This window comes from Lonchura striata, chromosome 1 (assembly GCF_046129695.1).
Source record: "Lonchura striata isolate bLonStr1 chromosome 1, bLonStr1.mat, whole genome shotgun sequence".
NCBI lineage: Eukaryota > Metazoa > Chordata > Aves > Passeriformes > Estrildidae > Lonchura > Lonchura striata.
Window position 1 is genome coordinate 38843799 of NC_134603.1, and position 14435 is coordinate 38858233.

General features: G+C 40.9%; 1 protein-coding gene across 1 annotated transcript; it reads left to right on the forward strand.

Annotated features, from left to right (window-relative positions):
* Nucleotides 1-308: 308 nt before the first annotated feature.
* Nucleotides 309-4969, forward strand: PENK (proenkephalin). Its single transcript, XM_021555675.2, has 3 exons — nucleotides 309-523; nucleotides 1020-1161; nucleotides 3987-4969. Exons 2-3 carry the CDS (start codon nucleotides 1024-1026, stop codon nucleotides 4650-4652), a joined length of 804 nt encoding a protein of 267 aa, XP_021411350.1. The 5' UTR covers nucleotides 309-523; nucleotides 1020-1023; the 3' UTR covers nucleotides 4653-4969.
* The last annotated feature ends 9466 nt before the right edge of the window (nucleotides 4970-14435 follow it).

Sequence of the window (14435 nt, forward strand, 5' to 3'; positions counted from 1 at the left end):
CTGCCGCCCCGTCCCGCACGCCCACCCCCGCATGACTCACGCGCTGCCTCATTCCCCGCCCGCCCCCGGTGAAAACTTCCCCCGGTAACTTTCCTGGGGCCGGTTCCCCGCTCCCCCCTCCCCGATGGCAGGGGCACACACACCCCCTCATCCCAAGCCCCGCCGGAGTCACGGACGGCGGGCGGTGGCGCCTGGGGGGATGTCGTAGTCGCCGCGTCAGCGGGAGCCCGACGGCGATTGGGGGAGGCCGCCTTCTCCCCGCGGTCACGAATTATAAAGTGCCGCCGCCGCCGCCCGCACACGCTCCGCAGCGGCGCGCCCGGCCCCGGCAGCGGGCTCGGCTCGGCGCCCCCGAGCCGCCCTCGCTGGAGCTGCCCGCAGGCCCGGCTGTGCCTGCCTCCCCCGGGGCTTCTCCGGAGGCTGCTCGGTCCCGCTATAAATAATAGCGGCTCCGACGCCGAGGCTTCAGCAAGGCGCAGCTTCTTTCTCGGCAACTCCCGGGAGCCCCGAGGGCAGCTCCTGTGTGAGTGAGGGAGCTGCTCTGCCCGCGGTCGGGACCGAGGGAGGGCCAGGGCGGCTCTGCCGGGGCTGGTGCCAGGCGTCGGGGAGGCTGTTCGGGGTGTCCCGGTGGGAAACCTTCCCGGGAGGGGACGGGATCCCGCCCGTGCCGCTCCGCGGCGCGTCTCTTCTTCCCCTGCGGTGCCGGCTCCTGCAGGCAGGGAGGCATAAAGTGTTCGGGGACGAGCACTTTCACCAGACGGGATCTTCTGGGAGCTTCATCCTCCGGGTCCGCTCCCGTTCCGAACGCAGGTCAGTTGCCTTGCAGCTGCCAAGCGCCTGCTTAGTTAAAGTTCCCGCTTACCTGGCAAGCGCAATCACCCCGGCTCTAGAAAGCGTGTGTTTAGCGGAGTTGGTTTGAACCCTCTCACGCCGCCTTTTCCTGCTCCGAGGCTGGGGGAGGCCGTGCCGGGGATGGGAGCGGGAGGAGGCGGCTGCCGGCTGACCTCTCCTTCTTACAGCCCCATGGCGTTGCTCCTGAGACTCGGCTGCTCGCTGCTGGCCCTCAGCGCCTGCCTGCTCCCGAGGGCGCGGGCCGACTGCGGCCGCGACTGCGCCGCCTGCGCCTACCGCCTGGGACCCCGCGCCGGCATCCACCCCCTGGTAAGCGGCTCGGGCCGGGAGCGCCCCGAGTCCCCGCGGCCCGGCCGCTTCCACGCTGACTTTGAAGGGGGGAAAGGGGGAGAGGGGAAAATACATGGGAATAAAAAAAATTAAACGTGCGGGAAGTGACCGGGGCGACAGAAGGAGAAGCGGGTTTTGGGGGCGCTGGCAGAGGGCGAGGAGCGAGCGGAGAGCGCTGATACAAAGGGGCCCCCCAGCCCGTCCGTCCCTCTCGCTGCCCGACGGCGAGCGGCGGCCTTCGGGGACGGGGATGGAGACAAACCACAAAGCCGAGCAGTCCCGCGGGAAGCCAGGAAAAGAGCGAATGAAAAGGAGGAAGGGAAATCCGACCGGAGAGGGCATCTCTGCAAGGGAAGGACGGGTCGCTGCCAGGCATTCCAGCACCGACAGGACGTAGGGGAAGCCGAGCAGAACGGGAGGGAGGGTCCCGACCCTTGTCCCCTGGCTCCATGGTAAGATGAGCTCTCTCCGGGCGGGATGGCTGTCGAGCTGAAAGATCTGCTTGAAATCTCATCCAGCTCTTTCCAACTAAAAAAAGTGGGTTTAAAGCCTATTTGAGTAGCAGTATCTTCACTGTTTCTCCTCTCTGCACGGTGCTGCACGGCGTTAGGAATATGGCTGTGGAAGACGTTGGCCTCTAAGACAAATCGTGCTAAGACCAGAATGAGAGGGACTGGGAGGTGGGGTGTGGAGTTGCGTTATTGGGGGTTATCTGTAATCTTTAAGATTTGAAATAATTTAAAATAACAGTCACAGAGGCAATTTGATTTGAAATTAAAAGTCGGGGGTCAGTGAAAGTCTGGGGTCCCTCAAATCTTTCTGAAGAAGGTGGGAATGCTGGCTGCCAAGTATTTTGCCAGTGGCATCAGTTGTTCCCAACCTCAAATACACACATTGAGGCATCATGCTCTCGGCACATCTAAATTATCTTAAACGTTTCTTCCTATTGTGTCACTGATTATTTGGGATCATGCAAAAGGAAGGACTTGGTTCTCTAGCCTTTCACAGAATTAGGAACCACTGAGTACTTCTACTTACTCCAAAAGCTCAAGAGCTCTTAATCATAACAGGCTCAGAAGGGCAATATTATTTGGACAGGTGGCCAAACAGTTCCCTCTACTTTTTTTTTTCCTCCTCTGCTTACATTAGCTTTAAATCAAACTTTAGCTTTAGTGTCAACTAGGGTTAAAAAGGGGGTAGTTTGCCCTTATGGAGGGAGGGCTTTTCAAAGTATATGTTCTGCATGTCTATTTTGACAGTCTCTCTTGCACACCTTCAGTAGCCATTAAAGAAAGAATCAAAGTCCTATTCTGTAAGAATGTTTATAAGCTAAATAGGTCAAGAAGCAATGTAGCATACCTTGTACATGTGAAACATGTATGAACAATTCTTGGAAATGATTGTTTCTAGGTATGAGTATCTAGCAACATAATAACTGAATTTACTACATTGTATTTGTAAGATATGCGACATTTCACACTGTACCTGGTCACTCACACTTATGGAGTATGTTCATCTGACAATAGGAAATTATTAAAACTAACTGAGAAAGGGAGAGACCTATTCTTGCTTTGATTTAGAGCAATTCCAAAGTCAGACTGAAGCTGAAATCTTACTCTCTTTACAGCATGACTATAATATATAGTAATAAGTGCCGGTTAAATTATTGTATTACAAAATATATAAATTCCTTTAATTTTCTTGTGATCATAGAAAAAAAATCATATTTAAATTTCTCAGAATAAGGTTAGGCTGAAGAGACAGATTGTGCAGTGGACAATGAGACAACTGTACTGGAGTTTAATTTCACATTTTAAAGAATGCTAGGTTCCTTAGAACACATCATCTATAGTCAGAATGTGTTTCTCTTATTGAAAATATTGATGATTTTTCTTTACCTATTGTGGTAGGAAAACTATGAGCAAGAAGAAAAAACACTTATTTTACAACTGAAGGGTATGGCTGCACAAGAAGTAAGTTCCCCTACACAAGAGAGATAATAGTAGCTAATATCCATATTATTATCATCACAAGACAGGTTATGAGACATGCATAAGGTACTGAAAGCTTTTTTCATGTTGTAGCCTGGAAATTTTTCAATATAGTCAGAAACAACACAGCTTAGGATTTTTTCCCTCTCTTTGATGGTCACTGCTTTCCAGCGAGCAAAAAAGGAACTTTGATCCTGCCCTAAGAGAGCCTGTATCTCTACATTTCTATTGGTACATGTTGGAATGATCTGTTACACAAAGAGAAACTAATGGCAACACACAGCCTTTATAGCTATGCAATGCATTGAAGATACTGAACAGTGCAGTACAGCTGGCTTCTTTGCAATGATGTGAGATTTCTCTAAAATTTCTGAATGATACTTTTAATTATGAAGATTGAATATGCTTCTACACTTGCATTACACAGTAAACCACAATTGATTTTTAGCTTCTCAGTAGTAAATTTTAAAAATAAATCATAACTCACACAAGTGTAAGGGATATACAGGAACTGTACTTGTGCCTTCCTTTGAAACAGAAACATAGTGGCAACCTTGACAGAGAGGATCCACAATTCCTATTATCTGGTAGTCTGTCTCTTAGACTGGAAACTACCTTGTCCTTCAGAGAGGGATATGAAGAACATCAAAACAGACAGGTACTCAACCAGCTGAGCAAAGAGCATTTCTTCCAAGCCACTCACAAAGAGAGGCTTGCTCATGTTCTTTGGTAAACAAGTAAATCTAAGATAAGGTCGTAGCGAGGTGATAGTTACTATCAAATCATTCTCAGTAAACCACATCCATTTTTCAGGCATGTACACTAGAATGTGAAGGAAAACTGCCTTCTGCCAAAGCCTGGGAGACCTGCAAGGAGCTCTTGCAATTGGCAAAGCTGGATCTTTCTGAGGATGGCAACATTGCTCCAGGAGACAAGAAAGAGGTGGATGAGAACCATTTGCTTGCAAAGAAGTACGGAGGCTTCATGAAAAGATATGGGGGTTTCATGAAGAAAATGGACGAGCTCTATCGGGCAGAACCAGAGGATGAAGCTAATGGAGGAGAAATCCTGGCTAAGAGGTATGGAGGGTTTATGAAGAAAGACTCAGATGACGATGCCCTTGCCAACTCCTCTGATCTGCTGAAGGAGCTTCTAGGAACAGGGGATAGCCCTGAAGCGGCGCACTATCGAGAGATAAATGAAAATGACGGCGATGTCAGCAAAAGATATGGAGGCTTCATGAGAAGCATAAAGCGCAGCCCTGAATTGGAAGATGAGGCCAAAGAGCTGCAAAAGAGATACGGTGGCTTCATGAGAAGAGTGGGCAGGCCAGAGTGGTGGCTGGATTACCAGAAACGATATGGTGGGTTCCTTAAGCGCTTTGCCGACTCCATTCTCCCTTCAGAAGAAGATGGGGAAACTTATTCCAAAGAAGTCCCAGAGATGGAAAAAAGATATGGTGGTTTTATGAGATTTTAGTACCTTTCCCTTTATCCCTTTTGTCCTAAATGAGAAAGACTGCCTTATTTGTCATAACTTATTGTAACGTGTTGCTTGTACTGTACAGTTTTTTACTGTCCTTGGTTAATGATGCAAACTGTGATTTGTTGTTTTGGATTCTGTGTTCTTTCAAGTCAAATAACTAATTTCTGGTTTAGACAAGTTTCAGTCTGTATTGTAATTTCTATGCTAGAACTATTTTGATTACTGTATTCGTTTTCTTTAAAGAGGAACTACATCCACAGTAGAGTTGCTTAACTGTACATACAATAAATTCTTCATCCTAACTGCAAAAATTCTGAAGTGCTATTTTTTCTCTGTTTAATCAAATATCATCTCAATTTTTCTTTAAGCCATCTGAGCATGCCAACTTTTTTTCCGTAATTACAAAATTTGTAGTGCACACACAACAGTTGAAACATACTTTTGTCTTTAGTTTTCTTTCTTAGAACACTAAAACAATAAATAATTTTAATCAGTTAACAGAATAAATACTTAAAGCCTAAATTTATAATTCACAGTGTTCAACAATTGACATTAAAAAAAGAAAAAATCACAAGTGTGTTTGACTTTAAGTACTAAAATAATTTCTCCAGTGTACAACACAGTTATATATTTAATTAGTTACATCTTTGATATACATCCAATATAGGATTGTATACTTGGCCTTAAAATAATAACACTAATTTAAAAAGTGCTAAGGTAGTCTGTGCAAAATAAACATGATCCAAAACTGCATAAAAATACCTGATTTTTCAGGGCACCTGGCAAATGTTTCTCCATTGGAATAGTTTTGTGTTTGATATCAGAGCTGCTATAAATCACTTTGGCACAACTGAAATATAGGAAAGTCCTGGTCCAATCTCTGTGTTTCAAACAAAGGCAGTATAAGTAAATCTGAGAACAAACAGAAAAGCCAACACTAACACTGTAGGTCCTTTGCAATTTACACAAGTGGCACTTACACCAAAGGCCAGATTCCATCCCAGTGTACAGCTCCTTCCATAATTCTGACTGTCCTCCTCTGTCCCTAGTCTGTTGGCAGTTTTCCCCCATCTACTACTACTAGTTACTGGTGACTTCCCACCTAAACTAACATGATGAAAATTGCCTTGACCATGGCAATGCCTAAAATCCTCTGTGACTCTGTTTTCAATATCTGTGTCTCAGTTTTGCACAGTACTACCTATTTACAAAAAGGGTAAAATAATGATCTGATTTTTCTTTAATTTCAAGGCAATGAGATTGTCTAGGTGCTCATGACTTGTAAAAATTAAGATATGTTTCAAAATCCTGCTGAAGTCTTGCTAAAGTGTAAGGCATTCCTTTTCCTTCAATAAAAATCAGGGCACATATTTTCCTCTTCCTGCTTTACAGAATTGATAATATGAAATTTTTAAATCCAGAAAATACAGGTGCCTGGAGAAGTTCCACAACATCTTCAGTATTCAGTTGTGTTCCCTATCACTTTTCTATAGAGTTCTTCAAGATGCCACCAGCCGCATGAAAAGTCTTCCCATTCTTTTCTCCACTGCACCTGCCCATAGTGGCTGGAGAACAATACATCACCTGAGGGGTTTCATCCACAAGAACCTTGGGTTGTGGGCACTCAGGCTGTTCTGGGGCACAAACCCACACAGGGAATGCAGACATCATCAACAGGTTTGCTTTAAATGTACACTCCAGGAAGAACTAAAATGACATCCTTAATATTTCACTTCAACATTTAGTCACTTCTTTTCCCTAAAAGGTTACTCACCTGTAATTTAGCCAAAGGACCCTTGCTGGCCTTCAAACTAAAACAAGCATTGCTGTACCTGTTGATGCAAACAGTTGACCAGTTGTTTTTCCCCATCCTTCACAGTTAACAAAAACTTGGCAATTTATAAAGGAATAAAACTCCCAGACCTCAAGAGATCTAGAAAGTATATTGAAGAATTAAGTGTTTTGATCAACTAAACCTTTAAATGTATATCAATATGACACCTTTGCCACAATCTCTGTTGCCTTTTGAGCGCTACAGTTAAGAGCCAAACAAGGTTAGATGATAAATTGTGGTTATGATTTTAATGAAGATCCCTCCAGGTACACAACATGCTGAAATACACACCAAAGATGCACACATGATATAGGGCATGTAGAGTTTTATAAGTTTAGCAAATAATTGATATGGTGGTGTTGGGTCACAGGTTGGACTCAATGATCTCAGAGGTCTTTTCCAACCTAATTGATTCTGTGAATTTATATAGAAAAACTAAAGCACTTTGTACAAATATCTAACTGGGATATATGCATGCAACCCAAAACTGGAGTAAGGCCATCCAAAGAGGAGTAAGTCACTTCCAAGGCTGAACAGGCAACGTACGTGGAAGGGAAATGTGACTTGGATTCTCAGAATGAAATAGTAAAACTGAATAGTCCCCATTCCTTCCATTATAATTGAAAATATCTCCAGTCACACTCTTTCTTGCTTCAATAATTACAATTTAACAGATGTGAAATTAGAATAAGATCTACTTTCTTCTGTTGATGTGGAATTTCTTATTTTATGACTTTAAGTTAGGCCATCATTCATGCCCTTTTTAACTCTAAAGTGTTCTAACATTTCCAGTAATTAACATTTCAAATTAAATCAATTCAAAATGTGCCAGTGAATCAATCAAGGTTTCCTGAATCACAAATCAAAAATAAGGTTGAAGATAGGATCTATTCAGCTGGGAGACGAAAAAAGGCATCTCCCTCTCATTCATTCCAAGTTCTGAAAGGCTCCACTAATTTTCCTCTTACAATACATTCCTAGAACTATTACTTCATCAGATGATTATTGAAATAGCTGTATTGCTTTATATAAATAAAAGCAGAAAGGAGGAAAACCTGATGTCTAGAAAGAAAATTAATTGCAAGAGTATTTTGAAGAAAGAAATGTCATTCTGAGACCAAAACTAAGATTCTACTTTTTTTTTTTTTTCTGGCTTTTATAATTGTTCCAAAATAGAATCATTGGTCTGAATACTGAGTAAGTATATATTAAAAAAAATTAATATGTACAATGTATGCTGGAAGGGTCCAGACCAGTCAAATTGATTAATGCCTCTGCATAAGGAACAAAAGGGAAAAAAAGATAGTCTTATTTGGGTTAGAAAAGGATGAGTTGGGCTTTTTAATAGGAACTAATTACAGGAAGAAACAACAACAAAAAAAGTATTTCCTGAATTAAATGAAGTTCACATACAGGAGAGAGACAGAAGCTGATGAATACAGTGATTTCTGAATACCAAACTGCTTGCAGCTGAAACTCTGCCTGAAAACCTAATCTTAAATCTTGGGATAATGGGCAAAGGCCATAAATACATTTCCACATTTCAGCTGAACTTTGCATATTCTGTGAGATGAAATATGCAGAGCATAACTTTGAATTTCCTGTTTATTTCTGGTAAATTAAAATATAATATGATATATAATAAATATAAATAACTACAGGGTTATTATTACAATCATTATTTTGTAATTATTTCTAAATAGTTACAATCATTTACTTTATAATTGTTTATAACTATATCATAAATACAAGTAATTATAACATCTAACATTGTTAGCTGTTTCAGATAATGTTTCCCAAGATAGAATCTTTAGAACAGAAACATGTTCTAATTTAATATTAGTATTAAAATAAGTATTATTATACTGTGTTCAACAGAAACTCTAATATGCACTGACTCATTTTAATTCTGAAGGGAACTTAAGAAGAACTTAAATTTTCAGTTTGTGGTGATAAGGGTCTCTCTGACATTAAGAGTGGTTTTGGAGGCCTACATGTAAGGCAAAATGAAGAATTCAAATCACAGCTCTGTAATTTATGTATACATCTCAGTGCTTCAGAAAGTTTTCCTTATGGCTTTCTTGCTCAAGCACTACACTGATCAGCTGGACACAAAAAACAAAATTCTTTTATAAACCAACAAGACCATGCTAGAATTTTCAACTTAAAAGGCAAACGAATGGTAAAGTTTTCTGACTCTGGGTTGCTGTGAGAATAAAGAAATTACTGGAACAGGTTAGCTGGCCCTGAAAGTTGTGACACCCCAAGGAGTGCACTGCATTTCTGGTCTTTTAAAGCAGCAAAGAGAGATCTTAAAAATCACACAGAGAACACTGTAACCACTTCCCTATCAGAGTCATAATGCTTCCATTCTTCTCAGCGGTTCCCAACAAGATGAGAGATTTAAGCATCGCCAATGAGACTCCTCTACATCACTAAACTTTGCAGTCAGGTCTCTTTCTCCAACAGCAGATGCTTTGGGAGTACACAGACTTCATCTCTTCCACTCCCTTTGAAATCCTACTACCTCTTACAGAAATCCCTTTGTCAGCCTCCACTCACTGACTTGGATTTTATTTCACAATGAGGTTTGCTTTCTGACTCAAACCATAAATGACTACTTTAATTGGAGAGTGAGTGAGACTTTCAGTTCCAACTGTAGTTAGGCAGTTGCTATTAGACTTCTTGCTTTTAGCTTTTGATCACAATTCTTTGCTCCCTGCAGTATTAAAAATTGTTCTATGTGTCAACAGGAATACACTGTCTATATCCGACATGTATCATACCTGTATTTCATTCTATCACAACTATATTGCAGTTACACTATTCCATCCATCTAAGAAGTATAGGGAGTTATCATGAGCATAGCTGTAAGCAAGGAACAGGGCAGCCAAGCCAGCAGTAAATCATTAATCCGAGCATTCAATTACTAATCCCATCAGCCTCATTTAAAGCATTTAAACTGACAGTTGCATATCCAATTAACTGTTGCTATAGAAAACGAAAATGCTTAGAAGTATTTGACAGACAAATCTTTACTTTAAATCCAGCAGGGATTTAGACTGAATTTGTTTATTTAGATTGTGACTTTACCTAAATTGATAATTTACTGTAATCCTTGCTGAAACCATAGAATGAAATCTCTTAAGGTAAAATAGTTGTCACAAAAGAATATCACTCTGCTAAAAGATTAGTTAAAAGCCCTGTGCTGTGCTGTACTTCTTCCTCAAGGAGAAGCATGGCATTTCCTTATACACAGATCATGAGTGCTAAACCTTTTCATAGCTGTCCATGTCTGCCAGGACATACATGACCATTGCCTCTTGCCCCTCTCGCTTTTCTCTGTTTCTCAATGCAGTCTTCCCCAGACCATGTGGCTGCTTATAAGAGGCCCTGTATTTTCCTACTTTTAAAATGTTTGCACTGTTAAATGCATGCACTGACTTGCACTCCAATTGCAGTGAGATCTGTGTGTGTTCGTCTGGTCTGAGCTCATCACAATTCTAATCCATATAAAACTACAGGATACCAGATTACGAAAAACCACTCCTACAGCCCTATGAGAATCTGCATCTTAACTTTTAGACTTAATGCCCTGCAAAATACTCTAAAGCCCTTCTTCAGGCTATGTTTTTTTCTTGAGCAGGAGAAAATGGCAGCAACAGCACAAATGATAGGCAATTTTCTCTCATAAGAGCAATTGAAGCAGATAAGCCACATAAGCCTCTTTTAAGACATATAAACCAGAGTTTTTCAATCATGACCTGCAGTATAAATGGGTTTTACAGTGGAACTTTCACATTTCTATACATTTTCATCTCTGCAAATAACTAGCTGACAAGGGCTGAAATTTCAACTGAACCACATTTTTCTATCTAGAAAAATATTATGTGGAATTATACCTTTTTTATTTTAATTTTTGTTAATACAGCATAGCTGTCATGCTATGACAGCAATTGACACAGTTAATGTGACAAAGTCATTCTCAGAACATGATTAACTGATTCTTTGCCCATCAACCAGAAGAAAAGCTGTCAGCTTCTATCTGAACAGATGCAGTGGAAATTAATCAAAGCATAGGACTTCTATGGGAATCGTTGCATGCTTAAACTTTGCTAACCAAGCTGTTGATCAGCAGATGGAAGACAGGATGTATTTCACTCCCAGGTAACCATCATACTGAATTCTCTGTAGTAACTAAGACAAAAAGTCTGAAACAAGAGTCTCAGGCTATATGAATTCAGAAGTAATATCTTTTCCCTGTGGATTCTTCAGAGATCCCTTAGACTCCAGTGGTTTCCACATCACTGCATAAAATGAACCTGTTCCCAGCATCATGACCATTCAGAACATGTGGTGACTACAAATGCATTTTAAACTCACCAAGCTCACTGTCCAGCACCAAACCATGCAGGACCTCAAAAGGCTGAGATCACTAGTGAAGCATGACCAAAATAGTGACAACATGACAACAAATCTTCCCTACACCCTTTGTGGAAATGTGAATACCATTGTCACTCAGTTTCGCAGGTTCTTAATGAGAAGAGCAATTAAATTACTAAATGACCTTAACCTGAGGCAAAATAACTAGGCATAGCAGTGATAAAGATACATTTTTAGAGGAAATCCTTTTCTGAATAATATCCATCACTACTGAAGGCATCCTCTCAAGTTCTTGCTCTGCTTAGAGGTCTTTTGTGGTTTGCTGGCAGTGTTAGTGTACTGCAGCTCTTCTTGTCTCTTGGTTGCACTTCTTCCTGGGATAATTATTCTTTGGTTAGTGATTTTCAGATTATTTGAATTTTCAAGTTCAGCAGGCGCATTGAGTCACACCTTGAGGAAGCTATTATAAAACAGCATTTTGTCAGCCTAAATGCCCAGGCACTCATCAGCAAATCCCCTTTGTCTTCTGTTCTATATTGTTGGAGTTCCAAGTCCCTAAGCCAACCCAGCCCCTGATCTCAGAAAGTGGTTTCAGAAAAGGGATACTTCCTGAGCAGGAATACCATCTTTCCTTCCCCTTGCTATCAGTCTACCCAGAACTACTATTACTGCCTCGTCACTATTAGGCTCTACAGCTGCAGTAGAGTGACAGTGAATATTGTTTAGTAAGGCTAAAAGAGATCAGGTTACCCATTTTTGTAGTCCTCAATACTACCATCACTTAAATAAGAACTCTTTTTCAGAATACAAGAAAATATGTAAATTATTTATGGCTACATTCAAGTGCTATTGTACCTACATGTAAATAAGCAACGCATCCTAGTAAAATAGTATAAATACTTGTCATTCAAGTTGAAAAGAGTTAAAGAGGGTTATTTCAGCCTTTTAACTAATTGGAAGGGAACACCACTTGACAGGAAGAACTGGTCAGACTACACACAAAATTACTTTGTATGTCTGACTAACTGACTAAAGAAATTTTCCTCCCTGGCATATTTGAGGAATATTATATTTCACTTTGGGAAGCAAAGCCAGTTTTCCACCTATGACAGAATTTTTTACCATTTTGTCCTCTCCTCATTCACCTAAAATGGTCCCCAAGACACCTGTATTCTCCCTTGTGAAGAGCACAGCAGCTTTTTCCCAAATGTTTTACATTTCCAGCGATGTGAGTCTCCGCAGATTAAATTCTTAAATGTCTTTAAACACAATGACAGGCTTTGTGCCCTGTGCCCTCTTCCCAGGGAATGTAGCATCAGCTGTGTGTTTTCACTGGAATGAAGCAGAAGAAAAGCACTGGTGCCCTGCAACTGGTGCCCTTACACCAGATATAAGTGTAATATCACACTTAGCACACCTGGATACTGCCAGGCCATAAGCCTGGAGCTGGTGAGACACATACTCCAAGCACATTCTCAGTCACAGGGTGGAGCTGCCCTTTGCCTGACATGGTAGTTACCAACTGGCAGAACATTAAGCAGCTGCAGGGTTAGATGTGGATCCAGATAAGCAACATCTTAGAAGATGGATGAGGCATGCACAGGCCTGCAGAGGGATCCCTGCACATCTCCATAGCTTTAGAGCTGCAGTGTCTCTGTAGGCTCACTGTAGGATGGCTTAAATTCATTAACTAAGGGTTTTCTTTACAGTATTGAATGTTTTTCTTACATGCTTGTAAGTACAAACCCTTCCATAGCTGCAGTAGCCTATATCTAAGCTGGATAGATATCCATGCTGGATCCAGGCATTATCCCCTGGATCATGCCTCAGCAGTGTTCCAACAGCTATCTCATACAGCAGCTACAAATTTTTAGTTCAGTGGAGATTAAATTAGTTTGGCTGACAGTGTGATGAAGTATATTGAACCAATTAAAAGAAAAAAAAGAAAACAGACATAGGAAAGGAGGTCTTCTGTGCTCCCTACTATTCCTTGGAAAGCAAGCAACTCATGCTTTGATTCAGGATACAAGATCCAAGTTTTGTGACCTGGAACTCTTTTTCTTCTTCATTTATAGAGTGTACAGCCACTTCCTGTATATCTCTGATCAACCCCATCTTGAGGTAGAATGAGAGTTTCACTGTAGAGCACATTGCCTAGTGGGTGCTCCATTGTAGTCCTGAGTTTTGGCCAAAGCTGACAGAAAGAATATGCACAGGTCCAAGGGATTCATTGAATTTGTGCTGAGGATTTCCTTCTGATGAATTAACAAAACTATTACTTAGATTTAAGATATAGCTATCTGGTGAGATTTCAGGCTGATGCCTTTGACCTCTATGGATCAGAAGCATGTTTTGACATAGGAAACAACTGGAGATTTTCCTGCCGTTCTGAAAGTTAAGATTATTAAAACTGGAGAGTTAAGGTTCTCACATACACTGTGTAGTAAGAGATTCACACTTGTATTCAATATTGGATTACTCTAAAAAGCCAATCACATTACTTAATTCACTATCAGACAGATACTGTGTGCTTCTTTCTGGGTCCTTATAAACATGGACATGTTTTTATTATATCAATTTGTTAACTTCAACAAATACTAGTGACCTACAGAAAGGTTCTTTTCCTCACCAGTCTTTACCACTGCTAAAAAGTTCACCTTTTGAGGAATTATGTATATTTGGGAGATTTTTTTTGTCAGAAAATGTTAAAATATCCCTTGTCTGTATTTATCAAGGAATTTGTCACATCTGTTTGCAGTATGTGAATGGTTTGTATTAAGTTCTAAAAAGACAAACCCAAGTCATTCAGCTGTCCAGTAAGGTAATTATTTATCAAGCACTTTAAAAAAGTAATCCTATTCTACTAAATCCATATTTTTCTTTTTGGCAGTAGAGTTTTAAGTTTTACATGCTGATAATACATGAATGAATTATTAATATATTGAAAAATAATTAATAGCCATTTATTAAAAGCTGTGGGATATAATAATTGCCAGTAATTAATAACATATATCTAAAGCACCTATTTCAGCTCAGCAGAGAAATATTTTTCAATATCATTTGTCTCAGTACCTTGCCAGTAAGCATCTTTACATTTTTAGTGACAAAAAGTATTGATCAATGTATAATTCACCAGAAATATTCAAAAGGCCCAGCTGGCTTGAGGACAAGAATAATTATCTAACCCTAATCTTTGCTATCAATCAAAAGGCCAGCCAATAAAATGAATCATACTTACAATTACTATGCATGGCCATTAGCAGCCACGACAATTTCACACACTGAACAAGCATATACTCACTGAAATACCTTGACAATTGCAAGCATGCCAGAGGATTTACACCATGAGAACACCTCAGCCAAATCACTCACTACATTTCTGTGGTGATTTTTGTGCCGAACATGGGGTTGATAATGTAAAGATGCTTTTGCTGTTGTTGAGCAGGACTTACAGAGCCAAGGCCTTTTCTGTTTCTCCTGCTGCCATGAGTGTATGGGAGTGCAGGGGAGGCTGGGAGAAGACACAGCTGGGACAGGTGACCCCAAGTGATCAAGGAGAT

What these genes read in the sequence shown, in the direction of transcription:
- PENK (XM_021555675.2), top strand. Translation starts at nt 1,024, where the DNA reads ATGGCGTTGCTCCTGAGACTCGGCTGCTCGCTGCTGGCCCTCAGCGCC. An exon ending in GCGCCGGCATCCACCCCCTG is followed by an intron (nt 1,162 to 3,986) that starts GTAAGCGGCTCG and finishes TCCATTTTTCAG; the next exon opens with GCATGTACACTAGAATGTGA.